Raw genomic sequence first — 20643 nt, 5'->3', positions numbered from 1 at the left:
ATCCATCAATTCAATCTATTGAAGTGAAGTGATTGACATTATCTTCCGAGGCAGCGAAACGGAAACTTCAAAATGCAGCTGTCATTAAATGTCAATTGAACGACCGTTCTGATACCAAATTCTGAATTGTTTAGATATATATTTTCTGAACAAACGTCTAAAAATTAAAAGTGTTTGCAATATGACAACTTCGTAGTGTCGTCTCTTTCAAATCTATACGTGTAAGCGTAAACGGAACGACACTACTGCTACGACGATACAGCAGGTAAGGTGAGTGTGGTAGTAAGGTAGAAGTTGAGTTTGACAGTTTTGACACTGACGTACAACGTCAAAAATGTGATAGTTTTTCTTCCAGAGTTGAACAGTTTTCGTAAATTTCGGTAATAAATTTAGGCTCATAAAATACTATGGGAAAGAAAAATAAGCAAATGAGGATGGTGTCGCCACCCCTCTCCTAGCCGCCTACGGTACATTTACGAGTCCGTAAAGGAGAAGGATGGCAACTTATTTGTGTGTGTGTGGTCAATATATATACTGACCACCAAACAGAATGCATGGTATACATACCTGACATTTCTATAGATGATTCCTCATCCACGCTCACGCTGTCCCAACCTTCTCGGGGCCAGGTGAGCCTCTGATCTGCTTCGCTTGCTTTTATGTTACGGCGGCTGATTGTCACTCCGTGATCTGTGGGTTTTAAGTGCTCATGAATATGGTATTCTCCTAACAACCGTCCCTTAGAACATACATCATCGTCATACTACTCATACTAAGGATTGATCTTATTCAACCAGACAGGGTACACCAAATACATCTTCCTCGGACGCCTACACGCCCAAGTGGATAGTCGAGACGTACCGCCACACTACGGCACGTCTGTCTGGAGCTCGGCGGGTGTGAGGACGTGCTGAACTGTCAACACCCTCGTACCTATCATACCGACTCTTCTGGAGAACTCGTCTTCCAGGATTGATAACAGTGAGGGCCGTCGGCGTACCTCTCGACCCCCGGCGACCTCGTCTTTCCGGGCTGAGCCAGGTACGCCGCCGACGTGCCCCTCGACCCCCGGCGACCTCGACCCCCGGGCTGAGCCGAGCACGCCGTGGACTTGCACCTCACCCTCTGGCGATCTAGTCTTACCAGGATTGAGAACAGTGAGCCGTCGACGTACCTCTCGACCCCCGGCGACCTCGACCCCCGGGCTGAGCCAGGTACGCCGCCGACGTGCCCCTCGACCCCCGGCGACCTCGACCCCCGGGCTGAGCCGAGCACGCCGCGGTCTCACCATGATTGAGCATGCATGCTTATTCTAAGTGTGTCTACCTGTCACTTACCGGCACCTTTAGCGTGCCTTGTCTGCTTGCGCCTCTGGAGAACTAGTCTTCCAGGATTGAGTACCATACTTACTATTTAGATAGACAACTCGGCACCTAGTGGCACCTTTAGTGCGCCTTGTCTGTTACTAAGATAATCGAGGTAATAGCCTTTAGTTAGATATGGAAACAATTGTAAGAGATACCATTACACCACTGTGAGCCACCAAGTATAAATAAATACTTAGCTTTAGTCGTCTCTGCAATATCTGGATAGCACGTGGATCACTTCACTGTGTGTTACACTTTTAAGTACTGGCGCGTTTCTCGCGCCTCGTGGAATGTCTACGTGGCACGTAGTTTGACAACTTTGAGATACTTACTATGGCTCCACCCAGAGGGCGCCGCCAGTGTTGCCGCAGGGGAATATTCTTGGGGCTCTATAGTTTCGCGTTGGTCGCGACACTCCCCACTACAGGCAGCAAAACTGCGACTAAGTTGCTGGTCCACTCCTTAATCTTCTCAAGAGCACGAAGCGCCGCTGCTCTCTTAGGTCTGGACTCGTCGTGATGTTCAGCCGACGCGATGTTCTCTAGGTGGTGCGTTTCAGGATCAGTGTTCTCGCAGAACGTCATGTCTTTGACTGCGAGTGGGTCTGGTTCGGGTATGGACTTAGGCTCAGGCTCGTGTAACTGACTAGATGCAGGCTCTAATAAGACTGAATCAGACGGTATTTCTTCTGACTCGTTTAATTCTGTTAATTGATAAGATTTCTGCTCAGAAGTCTTAAGAACGTCGTTAGTGGATTCTTTCATCACGTCGTCCCTTCTTGTTGGATGTGGGACGTCAGGAACCTGTACAGATTCTTCTACGCTTTCTTCATGTGACGTTTGTTTACACTGTTCCTCTCCATCTTCGATCTCTAACGGGTAGAGATGCGCGATAGATCTTGTATATATTGTATCTCCTACTTGGACCGTGGCTACTCTACATGTTTGTTCTCTTGATGAGTTTTCATTATAATTTCCTTCGTGAAATCTGACTCTTTTGGTATGAGTATAGGGTATCGTTTGTCGAACGACCAGTTTGCGTTTTTCATACGACCTTTGCATCTCAATAGGTCATCAATGTCCTTGAATACTCCTAAGTTTCGACTTAGATTGGTTTCTTTTCCTTCTACCTCTAGAGGAAAATATTTAGCTTGAATTTCTTTTAATTTATGAAGCTTGTCGTCTGTTGACTGATTATTTCCTATCACTTCATTTGGTGTTATAATTTCCTCCGTTTTCATCGGGTTGACATTAACAACTGGATCTTCTTTATCGACCATCTCTATGTCTTCTTGGAACCCAAGACCCTCCCCTGTCAGAAGAGAACTGGTTGGCTCACTGCCGGATGTGGTTGGCCATTTCTGTGGATCTTCTGTTATAAACTGCGGACCATTCAGCCATTTCTCCTTATCCTCCTCTGCACGAAGGGGTCTTGTGCCTACATCTGCTGGGTTCAAGCTTGATGGTAGATATCTTATCTCCAGGTCTTTGTTTGTCTTGATTTCTTCTACTCGTCTGGCAACGAAGGGAGGAAGTAGTTTGTTAGACTTACACCATTCGATGACAATCTGACTATCGGTCCATAAGACTTGTCTTACTATTTTCTGTTGCAGAAACTTAAGGACGAACTTCATCAGTCTACAGCCTATCAGTACTCCCAGAAGTTCTAGACGGGGTATCTTGAGGTTATCTTGATCCTTGGTTGGTATCAGACGGGATTTACCCATGATAAAGCTTTTCTTCGAGCCACAGACTAGAAACACCGATGCTGCGTAGGCTTGTAGTGAAGCATCTGTGAAGCAGTGCAGTTGGTAATTCGCTTCCGTTGGTGTCTTCATGTAACATCTATCCACCGATACCTTTCCTATGACTTCTAGGTTCTGTCGGATGATGTTCCACTCTTCTGTTAGCTCGCTTGATAATGGTGAGTCCCAAGATACTCCGGCCTTCCAAAGTCCTTGCAGAAAAAGTTTAGCTGATAATGTATGAGGTGCCGCGTAACCGCACGGGTCATAAATTGATGCGATAGTCTTCAGTATTCCTCTTTTTGTGACTGCTTCCTCTTGGAGGTTGGGCTTCAGCTGGAGGGTGTCCTTTTTTATGTCCCACTCTAAGCCAAGTACTTTTATCTTGTTTTCTTTACATGTATCAGGGACCATCTTCATGAATTCTTCGGAGTTAGAACTCCAATCCCTGAGTGACATTGAAATATCTTGAAAAGATCCTTTTAAACTTTTGTAAAACTCTATTGCTTCAGCTGTAGTACTACAGCCTGAAACAAAGTTGTCTACGTATATGTCATTCGCTTTCTGCCTGACATGCTGATCTTCTGCATTATTTAAATGTTCTTTAATAGTCGCATTCAGTAGAAACGGTGAAGATATCACGCCGAATGGAACTCTGCAGAATCTTAGGTAAAGTAGGTTATCCTGAGATACTGGTTTAGAGGTATCTTTAAGCCATAAGAATCTGGTAACGTCACGATCCTTCTCGTGTAATGCCATCTGTAAAAACGCCTTTTCTATGTCGGACGTCAATCCTATGTGATGTGTCCTGAATTTGATGAGTAACCCTGTAAGGTCTTCAAGCATGAGTGGTCCTCTGTATAAGCACTCGTTCAGACTCTTGGTGTTCTTGTTACTCTTGGAACTAGCATCATACACGATTCGCATAGGTTTTCCTCGATGACGTACTCCATGGAAGGGTAGGTAGTGAATAGCGTTACCAGTTGACGTTCCTGATGTGGGTACGACTTCTATTATACCCTTAGCTAATTGTTGTTTAAATGTATCGTCGTATGACATTAAGGTTTCTTGGTCCATGCGCTTCAGTAAACTTGACAGACGCCCAAAGGCGATTCCAAAGTTATTAGGTAAGTCAGGCGGATAAGTTATCCATGGCCAGCTTACCGTGTATCTATTGTTAATTTTTACTGTAGTTTCATTAAAATTTTTAATAGCTTCTTCTTCTCTTGTTGCTTTAGGTGAATCACAAATTCCTATACATTCCAATTCCCAAAGGTTTTTAATGTCTCCATCACAAAGAGGTGAATCTGGTTGATGAAGCTTCGTTTCAATACAAGTTTGAGCATAAGTCACTACATATGATTCCTCTTCAAGCTGTGGTTCCGTCTTGCCACTGACTATCCATCCAAGGGCAGAATCCACTAGAAACAAGTTACTATCTAGTTGTATCTTAGTTTCATAAATAATGTTAAAGTAGTAGTCGTTTCCGATTAGAATCTGCACCTGTCCGCTTACAGAACCATCATCCGCCAGTACATAAGACTCGGGTACGCCCCGTAACTTGACATTTGGGATGAATCCTCTTGAAATGCGTTGGACACAGTTAGCTTGTATAACTATCTTCTTATTTGTTCTAGTTACTAACTGTAGAATCACTATAGGACTATGTATTTCCTTCGGAGGATCTTCACCGAAGGTGAAAATTGTCAAGAGACTTTCTTCTTCGACTGGAAGCTTCAACTCCTTGGCCGCTTGAAATGTGACATAAGAACGTTGAGACCCTGGGTCTAAAATTAAACGGTATTTACACAATACATTATTCTTATCACCTAAGGGGTTAGCATAAACAACAGCTGTCTGTAGAGTGGTGATTCCTCTTTCTGAAATAGTCAAGACTGTTTCTTTGTTTTGGGATCCTTTGGAAAATTTGAAGGGCATAAGGCCATGTTGTGCCTTTCCTTTCCTGGGCAAAGTCTACAAGTCCAGTTTTCCTTACAGTCCTTTACAAGATGATTCTTCCTAAAGCATATAAAGCATCTTCCGGTCAACCGCTTCTTTCTTTCCTCTAAAGTAGAAGCGTCCTGGCACGTATAATTGCGGTGTTTGCCGTTGCAGAATATACAACCTAAGATTTTCCCTTTTTCCTTTGGGTTAACAGTTGCAGATCTGTTAGCAGATGTTGCAACATTAGATACGCTCGGTTTGCTTCCTTTTTTGGGTTCATTGGCCCTTTGAAATTTTCCTTTTCTATTTAGTCCTTTTCTATTAGTACTTCCTTGATAATGTCTCTGCATCTTCCTTTGCAGTGATAATTTTATTCAATTGTTCCCGGAGTTCTTGTGTGGACTCATTCTGAATTTTCAACTTTATTTCGTATATTAAATCCGAAGGAAATTTCTCCAAAATCATGAAACGAAGATGGTTGTGGTTGGTGTTTTCGCCAAGAGACTCTAGGATTTTAAGATTGCGCTCCACCTCGTTGAAAGTTCTTCTACAATCTTCTGCGCTGCTTTTTGCCGCTTCGATTTTGTATAATGTAGCATAGTGGGCATCAATCAGATGAGCTTTCTTGCCAAAACGTTCCTTTAGTAGAGTGACCGCTATCTTATAGTTTCCGTTAGTGGTAGGCAGGCCATCAATAGCTTTCTTAGCATCACCCGTCACTGAAGTTTTAAGATAAGACAGCTTGTCTACATCAGGTAAGTTTCTTGAGTCGATATTGCTGCTAAAACTATCCCAAAATTCGCACCAGGAAAGCACATCCCCGTTATAAACCTGTAGTTGGAGTTTCGGTAGTCGACAAGAGGAATTCACTTCAGGCGGCTTTTCCTGGGTCTCACGGGATACGGTGACTTGGTCGATCTTCGCCTTGAGTTCTGCTAAAGTCTCTTCTGCTAAAAGCTGCTGGCCACTAATCAAGAAAATTTCATCTGATGCAGGAGTTGTAGCTAAACGAAAGTATTCTGATAAATTAGCGTTGAGCCTATTCACTGCAGCTTGCAGTCTGTTATAGACGACCTGAGCCTGTCCTATGTTTTCTGACCGAACCGTACTGGGTATTGTTTCCAATTCAGCACCAATTTTTTCACTGGTGATTCGAAGTCTGATTAAGAGAATCTCGTCCATCTTGTCCTGGAAGGTACAGAAATATATACTATAAACTAGTATCTTTTATTAAAACTCTTATTGGGAAAAGTCTATTTAATTATCCTTCACAAGGATAGGTTTCTGACATTTTCTTTAATTATTTTAGAATGCTACTAGAAATGAGGAATTGTTTATTTTTTATTAATCTATTCTTATTATGGAAAACAACACTCAATAGTTAAAAGTAACAAAAGATTAAAATTTAATTTAATTTATGAGGACTCTTATTTGAAACTTTAATACTTTCACTTTAAAATTAATTTAATTAATGAGTTCTTTTATTTCCAAATTTAAATTATTTCACTTTAAATTGAATATCACTAAAGAAAATTGGAATATCTGTAAACATAACATACACACAGACATGTTATTGAACTCAAATTTATGTTAAGACTTATCACTTCTTATCAGTGCTTGTCAGTAACGTTGACGTTTACACGCAGGTAACTATAATATAACTTTGCACTGTCACTTTCACTCATTCAGCTTACTCATTTGTTTTATTTTTGTATTTAATTTGTATGACGTATTTTAACGAACACTATTGACACAAATTCACTTCTTATACTAAACCTGTAAAGAAGATGTTAATTCACATATACACACAATCAACATAAAAAAAAAACTTTCTCAAAGTTCTTTAAGGAATAAGTAAACAACATTGTGAGTTCAGGAAAAATATGCGAGATATGCATAACATAACATCTCACGATGTTAAAAGCTTCTCTAAACTTTTAAAGAATACTAGAATTCGCCATTTTGACTCCGCTGCAAATACATTTCTTCATCCAAGTTAATCTTCGCCAATAACAAGTACAATGTCAAAATATTCAAGATATCTCTAATAAAACGTAATACGGATGTTAAAACTTGAATATTGACTGTAATATTCTTACTTAACTAACTTTATTTCTACTTTAGAACTTTAAACACGCCATGTTTCTTTGCAAAAACCACGAGGTCGTTTTCGCTAACTTTACGGCAAATTAGCTGACGATTGGTTTTTCTTTGAACAAACTTCATGTGATGACGAAGTAGTTATTTAAAAACTTACCGAGGAATTTCTTTTCTCTTTTCTCGTCTAATCCGGTGGTATGTGTCGAGTCCGTGATGGTTCACGGAGGCCGGTTCGTGTTTTTGTCTTCCTATGACGTAAAATACACATATTTTCAATAATCGTACTCATTCACCAATTTAATTCTTCTATAAAGCACTTGAAATTGTACAAAACAACTGCATCTTACCTATAAACTGGATGCAAACTTCTTGGGAACCAGCGCTGTTGCAGCTTCTCCGTAAACAAAGTTTCAAAGTAAAGCGTATTCTCTACGGGAATTAGTGTTGCCAGCCTTAGTCAGAACTCCCTGATTTCTGACATATTTAACGAATAAACTAACCGTAACTTGTTTCTTCTTCGGTCCTTTTAGATGCATCGTTATTACTTTTATACAAATACTTAATACTAAAATCTTAATTCTAATTAAGTTTAACACACATGTATCAAGTAAAATTCAAAGCGGAAAATTCCTCTGCCCCTTCTTATTTTACGCTTGTCTTATAAGACTTATAAGATATACCTGCAGTATACCATAGGCTAGTGCTTCTCTTCTTGTCCCTGAAAAGATCTTCTAGCTTATATACTAATCAATCCAATATAATTACGAACACAAAGACAAAATTCTTACCGACTTATATCTATACACAGTTCAGTATGACCGTTTGACTTAATTACACATTCATCTTATAAGAAAATTCTCATTACTGCCTTCCAAGTCGAATCCGTTTGTAAAATAATTTCTTCTCTTCACTGAAGTTATCCGGTTAATCCTTTCGAGTCGTAATTTTCTCCCGACATTTCGGGTAATCTTCTTACTGTAACTGTAGCAACACTACTTCGTGCTATGGCCGCCGCGATGGCGCGATGGCCGCCATGTTTCGCTTTTGGCCAATCAGAGACGTATTCGTGACGTATCCCGGAAGCAACTGAAGCAACTTTGTTCAATAACATGACCTTTTATTTTTGAATAATGAATTTTTAATTTCATAAATTCGGACGAATACTGAAATCTTCATACTTTTATTTTTTAAACATTATTTATAACAATTGAGCCTTTTTTCTTATACGGGGAATAAAATGTATCTTATAAGTAAGTAAACCATCCTTTAGCCGAGAGAGTACGCCATGATGTATTTTCTCATATCCTGCCGTATTACACAGTCAATGAAATTACTTTATTCTTAAAAGTCTTCACTTATTGAGCTCTTGAAGTAACTTTCATAACTAAATGAGCCAAAATTGATGTTGAACCAGACCCTGTAATTATATGATTCCGCACGTGTACTTAAAGTACAAATCTTGCAATTTTTGTTACTATTGACACACACATGTTATTTTTCTTAGAATAATACGTTTAATGTTAGGATAGTATACCTTGCATTCATTTTAGGTTATGCCTTGATTCTATATCTGTTCAATCCCAGCATTAACCACCATTTGTCGCCACCCCTCTCCTAGCCGCCTACGGTACATTTACGAGTCCGTAAAGGAGAAGGATGGCAACTTATTTGTGTGTGTGTGGTCAATATATATACTGACCACCAAACAGAATGCATGGTATACATACCTGACATTTCTATAGATGATTCCTCATCCACGCTCACGCTGTCCCAACCTTCTCGGGGCCAGGTGAGCCTCTGATCTGCTTCGCTTGCTTTTATGTTACGGCGGCTGATTGTCACTCCGTGATCTGTGGGTTTTAAGTGCTCATGAATATGGTATTCTCCTAACAACCGTCCCTTAGAACATACATCATCGTCATACTACTCATACTAAGGATTGATCTTATTCAACCAGACAGGGTACACCAAATACATCTTCCTCGGACGCCTACACGCCCAAGTGGATAGTCGAGACGTACCGCCACACTACGGCACGTCTGTCTGGAGCTCGGCGGGTGTGAGGACGTGCTGAACTGTCAACACCCTCGTACCTATCATACCGACTCTTCTGGAGAACTCGTCTTCCAGGATTGATAACAGTGAGGGCCGTCGGCGTACCTCTCGACCCCCGGCGACCTCGTCTTTCCGGGCTGAGCCAGGTACGCCGCCGACGTGCCCCTCGACCCCCGGCGACCTCGACCCCCGGGCTGAGCCGAGCACGCCGTGGACTTGCACCTCACCCTCTGGCGATCTAGTCTTACCAGGATTGAGAACAGTGAGCCGTCGACGTACCTCTCGACCCCCGGCGACCTCGACCCCCGGGCTGAGCCAGGTACGCCGCCGACGTGCCCCTCGACCCCGGCGACCTCGACCCCCGGGCTGAGCCGAGCACGCCGCGGTCTCACCATGATTGAGCATGCATGCTTATTCTAAGTGTGTCTACCTGTCACTTACCGGCACCTTTAGCGTGCCTTGTCTGCTTGCGCCTCTGGAGAACTAGTCTTCCAGGATTGAGTACCATACTTACTATTTAGATAGACAACTCGGCACCTAGTGGCACCTTTAGTGCGCCTTGTCTGTTACTAAGATAATCGAGGTAATAGCCTTTAGTTAGATATGGAAACAATTGTAAGAGATACCATTACACCACTGTGAGCCACCAAGTATAAATAAATACTTAGCTTTAGTCGTCTCTGCAATATCTGGATAGCACGTGGATCACTTCACTGTGTGTTACACTTTTAAGTACTGGCGCGTTTCTCGCGCCTCGTGGAATGTCTACGTGGCACGTAGTTTGACAACTTTGAGATACTTACTATGGCTCCACCCAGAGGGCGCCGCCAGTGTTGCCGCAGGGGAATATTCTTGGGGCTCTATAGTTTCGCGTTGGTCGCGACAGATGGAAGCGAAGATCAAGAAAGTAAAGAATAAACTTAAAAAAGTTAAGGGACAAGGAAGAAGGGGAAGATATTTTAGTTTGTTTGATTCAAAAAATGAAGAAGATGACCCTCAAAAACAAGATTTACCAAGTAGTGGAACACGCAATTCAGTGAAAGGGAATTCAAACATAAAGAAAACTTTGGTATGTAAAGTATTTTTATTGTAGTAAACCTCCCAGACATAGGATGGTTTTTTTTTATACTACGTCGGTTGCAAACAAGCATACGGCTCATGGAAGCCTCATGGAAATTGGTTTAGAACACGTAGAGACCCTCTATAAATGCGTTAAAACTATACTATACTGTAAGTAACTATAAAAAAATCAGGGGAAAAGTAGTATTTCTGATATTTATCCTAAGTTTTATTTTATTTTATTCAGCTACAAAAAATGCTTACAAAACTTTTCTAAGGGGCAACAGTACCTATCCAACATTTTTAATTAACCCATATGAATGGGACACCATTGTGCATGCATATTGTATGGGAAAGAAATATAAATAATAACCACCCTATTTAACAATAATTATTGTTCTAGAACCTACTATGTAAATTTAATTATACTCTTCTATTGCAGCCACAGGTGGTACTGGATATACCTTTGGTTGTAATAGCCCAAGTAGTGTCAGACATAAAAGAAATTGAGAAGCTGGCTGAAAAAGAGACAATACATTTAAATACAGCACAGTCTTTTCAAAGGAAGACCCTGAGTCAACCTGCATCACAAGACCCTCCGCCAAGTGGCTGGATGCTGGGGGGATATAAGCGTACACCAGTGAATACATCTGATTTTATACCAATACAAACAAAACGCCAAAAAAATTCTAATCATGGAAAGTCTAAATGGCCTGCCAGGTCACATACACCAATAGAGACAAAATTAAAACCTGCACCAGTGGAAAGCCTTGATTTTATTTCATTTAATTCAGATAATGAATGCAAAAGCCAAGCTAAACAAACTGGTATAAAGGTCCCAGCAGCAAAATGTTCTGATTATATTTATTTTAAAACTGAACATAACTATGAGATGGAGAGAAATGTAAAACCGACACCAGTGGAAAGCCTTGATTTTATTTCATTTAAATCTGAAGCCAAATGCAAAAGCTATTCTGAATCCCAGCTGCCTAAAGAGACTGGTACAAAGACACCACCAGCAAAAAGTTCTGATTTTAGTTCGTTTAAAACTGAAACTAGTGAGGTGCCAATTACAAAAATTGAGAACAATGGAGATTCTGACCATGACAGTGAACCTAGCCCTTCCACATCAAAATGTACAAATGATGATATCACAACCAAAGTTATCAAAACAAAAGCTGATTTTTCTGATGAAAGAATAAAAGAACTGGTACCAAAACATGAAAATGAAGATATCAAAACTGATATAATTTTAATTGAATCTGACTCAGACTCTGATGAAGTAAAATGTCTTCCAAAAAGGGAACCCATAAGAGGTGGGGAACATTACAAATATGGCTATAAAGACATTATAACAGGGACATTTGAGGAAAAATTGGATGAAAGCCTTGCTAAAAATGAATCTATTTGTACAAAAACAAAAGGTAATGACTGTTTGAGTATTGCTTTACATGAGGAGTTTCAGGATATGATTACTAGACCACAATTCAAAGACATGATGGTGTTCCGTGAGCGATTACCTGCATTTCGGCGATCAGCAGAACTTCTAGATGTTCTTAATAATAACCAGGTGGTGGTGATAAGTGGTGAGACTGGTTGCGGCAAATCAACACAGGTATTATTTTATTTCAGATGTTTGCTCCAGTTTTTAAATATAAGCCTTGGGTTTTTTATTTGACGAAGAGAATGTAGGCTATAAGTTTCTAATTAAGTAGTGAACTTAAGGATGGCTCATGACGTCATCATGACAGATGATGCCACCAAGGACCTTAGAGATGGATACATTATTTATTTATTTATTTACCTAGAGAGCTCTCAGCTATACTATACTCAAGAGCATTGAAATGTCGCTTTTAAATTTGAATAATCATTTCTTATGTGCATATTAGCACCAACTTTTTTAATTTGCCGCGTTTTTCTAGTGACAGTGGATGTGCCAGATTATATGTCTTCTAATTTTCCTTTAGGTCCCACAGATTATCCTAGACAATGCCCTATGCCAAAACCAAGGTGCCTATATACACATATTAGTGACTCAACCTAGAAGAATAGCGGCTTCATCATTAGCCAGCAGAGTTGCCCAAGAGAGGGCTGAAAAATTGGGCAATTCGGTCGGATATGCTGTGCGATTAGAAAAGTAAGAGATTGTATTATAACTAACACGTTTTCAAACTAGAGAAGCAATCTTATAGCCAGCAATTACAATCATGACTAAACATGCAAAGTGAGCTTTAGAAATATAAATATTACTTTATCTAACTCTCTCCCTAACTTAACTGACCATATATTAGGCCAGCTTAAACATACTGAGAGAATTCAATAAAATTTAAATTACATTAATGACTAAGGAAGCAAAAGCTAATTTAGTCACTCAATGACTAAATTAGCGAAACTTATATATGAAACATCATTTTCCACTTATAATTATTTGGATGAATCAACTTTTTCTTGCCTGTTATTGCCATGGTTACAGTCTCCCGAGTCACGCTGGTTTTATGCAAAATTATGGTACTTAAACTATGCAAACATGCAATTTTCTGGTGTTAACATTTAACAAGCCCTTTTCTCAATTTGCCACCTACAAACATGGACTACATGCATGCTTGCTTAATTTCAGTAGCATAATTTTGCATAAAACCAGCGTGACTCAGGGGACCGTAACCATGGCAATAACAGGCAAGAAAAAGTTGATTAACCCATTTGATGCCTTGGTTAGTGTACATTGAATAATACAAAATAGATCAATCAATAGGCGTCTTAATTTTTTTCTTATTTATAATCAGCTTACAAAATAGGGACATTAAAAATACCTATTCATGTCAATTAAGGCGTCAGTGGTTAATATTCACTTCATTCACAACTTAATTTGCTTCATGTTAGTTTTAAGACGTACAAGACCTTTCGAAATGTATATAAAGTCAATATCATAATTATTTCTTATGTTTAGATCAGATTGCAGACCTCGTGGGAGCATCAAGTACGTAACTACTGGCATACTTTTGGCAGACTTGGAAGTAAATCAAGGTTTAACGAACTTCAGCCATATCATATTGGATGAGGCTCACGAGAGGGATAGCCATTTGGATTTATCTATGTGCGTGTTGAAACAGGTAATTAATATAAATTCGTGAACAATGTCTGAACTCAAAAAAGGAAATATTCTACCTACTCTATTAAGGGCATAATGTCACCTTAATTAAATAATTGGGCCCACATTTTAATAATGGTGCCTTTACCTTGCAAGCGTTGAGTGTTTATTTACTATCAAAAGATTTTAACTTTATGTCACTTTATTTTTCCATAACAGGTACTTGAAAATCGTAACGATTTACAACTTATCCTGATGAGCGCAACCATGGATACTCAGCGATTAAGCACTTATTTTGATGACTGCCCTGTCATTCACATTGAAGGTCTGTCATACCCGGTGAAAGATTTTTACATAGAGGATATTTTGACTATGACAGGATACAGAATTCCACCAGTCCAGGGTGTTACAAATGATGAAGACAGAAATGGAAATGAAACGACGGGTGGTCTAAGTAAGCAAGAAAAAGACAGGATGTATAAAGCCAAAATAGGTAAACAAAATCTACTTTGCTTTTACTATCTCGCCTTGTTCTTCTTCTTCTTCTGTGTAAAGAGATCAAGTTAAACTAAATTTTTGAAAATTCTTTGCCACTTCAAGCCTTCGAGGGGTAGCCCTTAAGAGATCTTCAGTATACGTTTTCTCCTTGAGACCATGAACAAAATGTAGACCGAGTAAATTAGGAATTTAACATAGTTTCTGTTTTATAACAGTCAAAAACAGTCAATAAAAGAAACTAAAATCAGGCAACTAATAAATACTTTGCATTGGTCCATAATTAAGTAATGATTTGATTATAGATCCCTGGCTGAAAAGCTTCAACGGTAGATTGGATAAAGATGTATACACAACACTCCAAGATCGAAGAATCGAAAAATTAAACTTCAATTTAATTATTGCTCTTCTAGTACACATATCTAGGGGTCCACCAGGTGCTGTGCTAGTATTTTTACCCGGAATCCATGAAATATTCAAACTAATGCGAATGATAAATGAAAGTGAGATGTTCCCTCAATCAAACTATCATATTTACCCATTGCATTCGAAACTGCCCACAATAGAGCAGCATAAGATATTCAAGAGACCACCTCGACACATTAGGAAAATAATAATAGCTACAAATATAGCAGAAACGTCTATAACTATTGACGATATAGTATATGTTGTGGACTGTGGCAGAGTAAAAATGAAAGGGATGGATGTGGAACACAACATTTCGACACTAGAGACTGAATTTGAGTCTAAAGCGAATTTAATGCAAAGGTATTATAAGTTTGAACTTAATACTATTGCCTAGGTTTTCATCTTTCACCGACCTCATAAGCTTTAACTGTTCTTATTAATTTCAGGCGAGGCCGCGCAGGTCGTTGTCAGCCAGGCATCGCCTATCACTTGATGACGTCATACCGCTCACAAAACATCCCAGAACGTCTTTTACCAGAACTACAGAGATGCAACTTGCTCGAGGCGGTATTGGAGATCAAAAAACTGCGTCTGGGCAACGCAATAGACGCGTTTCAATTAGTTCCAGATCCGCCAGCAAATGTTACCGTGGAAAATGCTGTGAGGCATTTGCAAAAGTAAGTAAATACAATATTAATAGTGAATACCTTCCTTATCGTTCTGAACTTCCAACAACTCTTCATACATAAATACTTTTCGTTGTAGTACCTCCATAGCTAACTCATTTGCAGACTTAGTCATTAGTCACGGCAATGACTAACTCTGCATAATAACTGGTTTCGCAAAATGGATACTTTCAAAATGGTAAATTATATTCATTGGCGTTTTCACTTTTCAGATTAGGTGCTCTAAATGGTGAAGAACAGCTTACCCCTCTGGGGTGGCACCTCGCTCGGCTGCCAGTGCATCCAGCGGCCGGTAAACTGCTTTTATTTGGTGCACTATTTGGTTGTCTCGATCGTGCCGCCTCCGTCGCTGCCGTTTGGGGCTTCAAAGACCCCTTCAAGCTCATTCTTGGTAAGTTTTATGGAGATTACGACATTTACGTCTAATGGCATCTAGCGGAAATAGTATTGTCTAGGAAAACGCTCTTCAATGATAGGTATTAATCACACACTCGTAAAACATTGCGCCTTTTACAATTTTAAAAGATGTTCGGATCTGTATATTATATATTCTTTGGCATGCTTTTAGGTACGCCCATTTCTATGACCAAGTAAGCAAAATTAATATGACTATGTTCTAGAATCGTCCCACGATACGTCTGCATAGATTTTAATAGCCCCGCCTCTGCAAGGGTTAAGTAAACGTCATAATTTCATCAAAGTTTGACGTTTAAAATAACATCTGCACTGGCGAGGCTGTGAAAATCGTTGCAAACTTATCGTGGTGAGTCTCTAACTGCATGAAAGTAAATGTTTTTTTTTTGTTTCATTATTTAAGATAAGGAGTACGAAATAAACCAAGCTAAACGCAAGCTGGCTCTAGGGGAACCTAGCGACCATGTCGCTATATCAGAGGGAATTATACAATGGGAACAGTTAGATCGTGAAAATCAGAGTCAGTTCGCTCAAGAACATTTTCTCTCAGAGAACACACTGAAACTGCTGTCGCAAATGAAATGTCAGCTGTGTGGTAATCTGCGTCGAATGGGATTCTTGGCATCGAAGAATGTTCGCTTGTCGTGGGAGAATCGGAATGCAGACAATCTGTATATTTTTAAAGCGATTGTGGCTGCTGCGTTGTATCCAAATATCGCTATTGTTAGGTAAGTTTTAATATACCGTGAACGTGATCATTTTTAACCGCCTTCCAAATCTCAAAGGAAGGGGTTATCAAGTCGTCTGTATGTTTTTTTTTTTTGATGTTCGTTCCTCGATATCTCCGTCGTTACTAGACCGATTTTGAATTTTTTTTTTATTGAATGTATATGCATACAGATTGGTCCCATTTTTCTCAGAACCCAGTTCTGATGATGGAATCCTGGAGAAATCGAGGGAACTCCTCAAATCTGAAAGGCATACATATGGTGATTTTTGTGTTTTTAAAGGAACAGCATGCATTTACGTACGGAACAGTGACATTTGGTGCAGTGGAACTCCTGATGATGGTCAGAATGGAACTCCCCAAATCTGAACGGCACACTTATAGTGACTTAAGTGAGATATCGAATAACAAACATATACAGACGAATTGATAACATAATCCAACATTTGAAAGTATTTATCACCAGAACCCCAAAGGAAGGCGGTTTTTTTTCTTAAAAATTATTTAAATATGTTTACTAGAAGCTGTAGTCTTGGTGCCTTTGACGTATTAGTTATGTTATGTGACAGTTAACATGTTTCCAGTACGATTTCAAAGAGTACCTGGGTAGTTTCATCTTATTTTTTAAACCGTTACGTTACGTATGGGTCTTGACATTTACATCCACCACACACCGCATGCCTGTAAAAATGCAGTATCAGTGGTACTACTCGTAAAATAAAAGTATTTTCTTGACCAACAATAATTATTACAGATGGACAAACCTGCATAACCCTGAGAAACAAACCATACTAAACATCTTAACACCTGAAGATGGGAGAGTCCAATTGCATCCAAGCAGTATGATGTTTGTTCCTCAACGAGGCCCTATGGTACCGCTGTGTAATAAGCCTGGGGCAAACTGGCTGGTGTATTGGATGAAGCAGAAATCTTCAGAATTGTTCCTTTTCGACGTCACGCTGGTCTTTACTTTACCCTTGTTGTTGTTTGGAGAGTTGGCAGTGAGTGAAGGTAAATAAAAAGATTAAAAAGGTGACAGGAGGTATTCCTCAAAAGGGATATTTAAAAAAAAAATCCTACTGTAATGTTGTATAACTTTTTGGAGATATAGATGCCATTATAAAATAAACAACAGATCATGTCACTAACGTAAACTGCAGCTGGCAACATACACCGTGTTTCCGGTATCACTCAAAACCTCAGACACCCCAACAGATTTTTATTTTTTTAAACGTATCTAGAATGTTCATTTTTTAATCTGATGATTATTATTTGTTTAAATTGAATTTTTAATTTTCTGTGCAGCTCTACTCGGCTTTTAACTCTACACTCAATAAAATAATTGCTAGCTACCACCATAAGCCTTCAAACTGTTTAATTGTGTACGTTACTGCAACGACACAAGGTTTACCAATAGACAGCTATGGCAATGTAAAGCACTTTAACCTGTCTCACAGTAAACTTCAAATTGGACAGGTGACTCAGTAAGCAAATTTAAACCTAAAATTCAAAATGACAAGGTTGTAATTAGGTACGAGTTCAGTTTGTTATGACTTATGATAAACTTTAAATTTAAACTGACGCACAACGTCTATTTCGTAGCAGAAAAAAAAATCGTCCAAGTAACCAGCCAGTATTAATACCCTTAAATACTGAGAAAGGTATACAACCTCTAACAATATGATATGCACAATGTTGTATTACGAATTTGTAGAATGGACACGTAAACAATAACTAATAATACAAATTAAAACAAAAAATATTACCCCCATCAAGATATACCTCAATCGATTCTACTCTCGATTCTGAACAAACAGTTTTCAGGTTTTTAGTGTTAAGTGAAACACGGTTATACCACCATTTGTATAAAATTATATTAAATTACGCATGTATAATATGTAATAACTAATTACGAAAATACGTTATACTTTGCTAGTCACTCATGACTAAGTAAGCAAAATTACTCTATCTGTACCTAATATCATCAGTTTTATACGAGATATGCTTATTTTAGAGTAAACTAGCTTACTTCACAAAATTACAATACCCGCGTATTTAGATTTTTTTTTTCGTCTAAAAATAAGTCTTTACATTTCAGTGAAAGATTCTCCCGAAGAATGCTACTTATCTGCGTCGACGGTAAAAGTCTGCTGTCTGAAGGGAACAGCTGACGTCATCTTCCGGCTTCGAAACTTGCTGGACCAGGTCCTGGCCTCCATGGTGGAGGAAACCAGCGATAGGTCTACGCGTTATAGTGAATTTGATAATTTAGTGTTTAAGTAAGTATACAATAAATATTATACCTTATTCCATTACCAATTACCTAGTATAATAGCATCTCGGGTGACTTATTCCCTCGTGATAGTCAACTCCGGCACAGCAGTGTCAGCCAACCAAATGTTTTTTGCTTTACCTCTATACACCATTATCTACTTGTCTGTGTCGGCTTTTAAACGTAGTATCAGTAGGTAACTAGGAATTAAATCGCTTTTAAGTAACTCATGCATGACCCATGATATGTCTGATCTTTAGTATAGTTTAAATGAATAGGTACCTTTAGTCAAAGACATATTATTGTGTAACTCCGTATAGACGGATAAAGTCTAAGAAAAAAACGTACCACAAAGCCCTAGAGAAAAAGGTACGGTGGCCTAGATGGCGTTACACCTTTGGGGAACGCTCGGCTAGATGGCGCTAATATTAATATTTGACATATTAACACATATCAAGCTAACAATTTGGGCCAAATTGTACTGAGGTTCAAAAGTTTTAAGCTTGTATCGAGAGATGGCAGTCTATGCACTGTGATTACACTTTTTACTTTGACAGTAACTCTCTATAATACTCTATCCTCTTTGCTATTGTCTATTGATCAACTTTTTCAGGGCTGTGATAGATCTCATGACATTAGAAGATGAGAGACCTGAGGGCTTGGAGGACGAATTCTCGGAGTCTGATAGCTCTGACTGTGAAGTCGTATGCGACATGAAGCCTGAAGATCGTTACCCTGTTATTGTTATTGATTAAATGTGTTTAATTGATAGTGTTTTTATGCTGTTTACAAAGTTGCCCATGGTCCTTTTACAAAAAAAAAATATCACACTTAGGGTCGGTTGCATCAAACCCTCTGTCTCCGTTATAGCGTTCGTTAAATTTTATTGTATGGGAAGTTCCATAGACATCTGCTGCGTGACGATGATGTGTCTGTCAAATGTGGTTGATGCAACTGGCCCTTAGCCAAAATGTTGCCAGTAGTAAAACATGAATTTATACCTATTCTTTCGTCTCTTTGCGCTTACATTTCATGATGTATTTATTACTGTCTGTTACTGGCTTACTATTATTATAATAAATTCTTCCCATATAAACTATCATATAGTATCGAAATAGTATCATCAAGATGCAGATAACCAAATTTCGGAAATTTCGTAGGCAAAATCATACGAGGATTTTTGAAGTACATCCATAGCAATTTTGCAAACATACGGTAGCAAAGCAAAGAATATAAGTGATAATATTCACTAGTTTTTCTCTGTCACAATTTTAAGTGCCAGTTTTACGGATAAAATTAACTTTTTCCGAGAAACCAAAAAAAAACTAAAATATATTTAAGTTTATAACATTTTGTTTATATTTTGTTCTTCCTCATGTTAACACCGTGTATGATTGCTTGTGCTTGAAGCGATTTGACAAAAAAATCTCGACTGGACCACAGAATATAGTTAAGCCAGAATGATTAGTTCGGTCAAAAAGTGTGTCCACATGAGAGGGCATTGTTTGGGCTGGTGTCCCTCTCGCACTTACTGACAATGTCAACAAAGCTAGGAACATACTACGCGGACGTCCGTCGTCGATCGACCGCGGACGGGGATCTGGACAATGAATATACACTTAACCGTGCAAACCATCGATCGACGGACGTGGACATGGACGTCCGATCGAAATCTGGCTCGCTGGATGTTTTGTTCCGTGCACACTGATCGGTCGCGGTCGATTTACGACGGACGTCCGCGTAGTATGTTCCTAGCTTTCAGTGACGTCATCACTGTCATACATTGGGGATACCAGTCAATTTTCAAAGTCAATTACCAAATCTACTAATACCCAATTGAAGGTATTTTTTAATTATACAAATCTTTGATTTATTGGCATCAAAATAATTACATTATAATTATTTGCCAATTCTTTAAAATATATCGAAACCCTAGTTTGAATATAACACTAAAATAATATAAGAAGTTATAAAGTCAGGTAATATACAGATAAAAATACTACTACTATGGTAACCTCATTAACACTGGCCACACGTGCGAGAGGGACACCAGCCCAAACAATGCCCTCTCATGTGGACCGTTTTCGCTCGTCTGATACGATCACCTTTCTGTCTCAGTGATAAGGTTCAATTTAGTATGGCAAAAAATGTGATTCCTCTGTCCCCTGTAAAGGTCTTTGGTCTGGACCGGCCTGGCCTACAACAACTTGATTGCGTTGTAATCTCGCTTCGTAAAATGGAACTGCACGAGGCTGACAGTGACATTACTGACATTTACAATTCT

At 39.1% G+C, this 20643-nt stretch overlaps 2 protein-coding genes across 3 annotated transcripts; one reads left to right on the top strand and one right to left on the bottom strand.

The window, feature by feature from the left end:
• Window positions 1-138: 138 nt before the first annotated feature.
• LOC125231463 (ATP-dependent DNA/RNA helicase DHX36-like) lies at window positions 139-19128 on the top strand. Of its 2 annotated transcripts, XM_048136935.1 has the most exons (14): window positions 139-270; window positions 356-437; window positions 10100-10279; window positions 10712-11884; window positions 12237-12406; window positions 13217-13379; window positions 13577-13850; window positions 14158-14620; window positions 14707-14937; window positions 15159-15337; window positions 15764-16088; window positions 16842-17098; window positions 18186-18366; window positions 18973-19128. In XM_048136935.1, the coding sequence occupies exons 2-14, from the start codon at window positions 408-410 to the stop codon at window positions 19112-19114; spliced, it is 3768 nt and encodes a 1255-aa protein (XP_047992892.1). In that variant the 5' UTR covers window positions 139-270; window positions 356-407; the 3' UTR covers window positions 19115-19128. The 2 variants fall into 2 exon arrangements, with proteins under 2 accessions (XP_047992892.1, XP_047992891.1); XM_048136934.1 differs by having other exon boundaries at window positions 139-437.
• LOC125231465 lies at window positions 444-5391 on the bottom strand. Its single transcript, XM_048136936.1, has 2 exons — window positions 1700-5391; window positions 444-690 (listed from the first exon to the last, which is right to left on the bottom strand). The coding sequence occupies exon 1, from the start codon at window positions 5047-5049 to the stop codon at window positions 2299-2301; it is 2751 nt and encodes a 916-aa protein (XP_047992893.1). The 5' UTR covers window positions 5050-5391; the 3' UTR covers window positions 444-690; window positions 1700-2298.
• Window positions 19129-20643: the final 1515 nt, after the last annotated feature.

The sequence above is a fragment of the Leguminivora glycinivorella genome, chromosome 11, assembly GCF_023078275.1.
Source record: "Leguminivora glycinivorella isolate SPB_JAAS2020 chromosome 11, LegGlyc_1.1, whole genome shotgun sequence".
In the NCBI taxonomy this organism is placed as follows: domain Eukaryota; kingdom Metazoa; phylum Arthropoda; class Insecta; order Lepidoptera; family Tortricidae; genus Leguminivora; species Leguminivora glycinivorella.
Note: the sequence above shows the minus strand (reverse complement) of the source record. Positions and strands in the feature narration are given on the sequence as shown.

What these genes read in the sequence shown, in the direction of transcription:
- LOC125231463 (XM_048136935.1), top strand. Translation starts at nt 408, where the DNA reads ATGGGAAAGAAAAATAAGCAAATGAGGATG. An exon ending in TATGCTGTGCGATTAGAAAA is followed by an intron (nt 12,407 to 13,216) that starts GTAAGAGATTGT and finishes TCTTATGTTTAG; the next exon opens with ATCAGATTGCAGACCTCGTG. An exon ending in GCTGTGAGGCATTTGCAAAA is followed by an intron (nt 14,938 to 15,158) that starts GTAAGTAAATAC and finishes TTCACTTTTCAG; the next exon opens with ATTAGGTGCTCTAAATGGTG.
- LOC125231465 (XM_048136936.1), bottom strand. Translation starts at nt 5,049, where the DNA reads ATGCCCTTCAAATTTTCCAAAGGATCCCAAAACAAAGAAACAGTCTTG.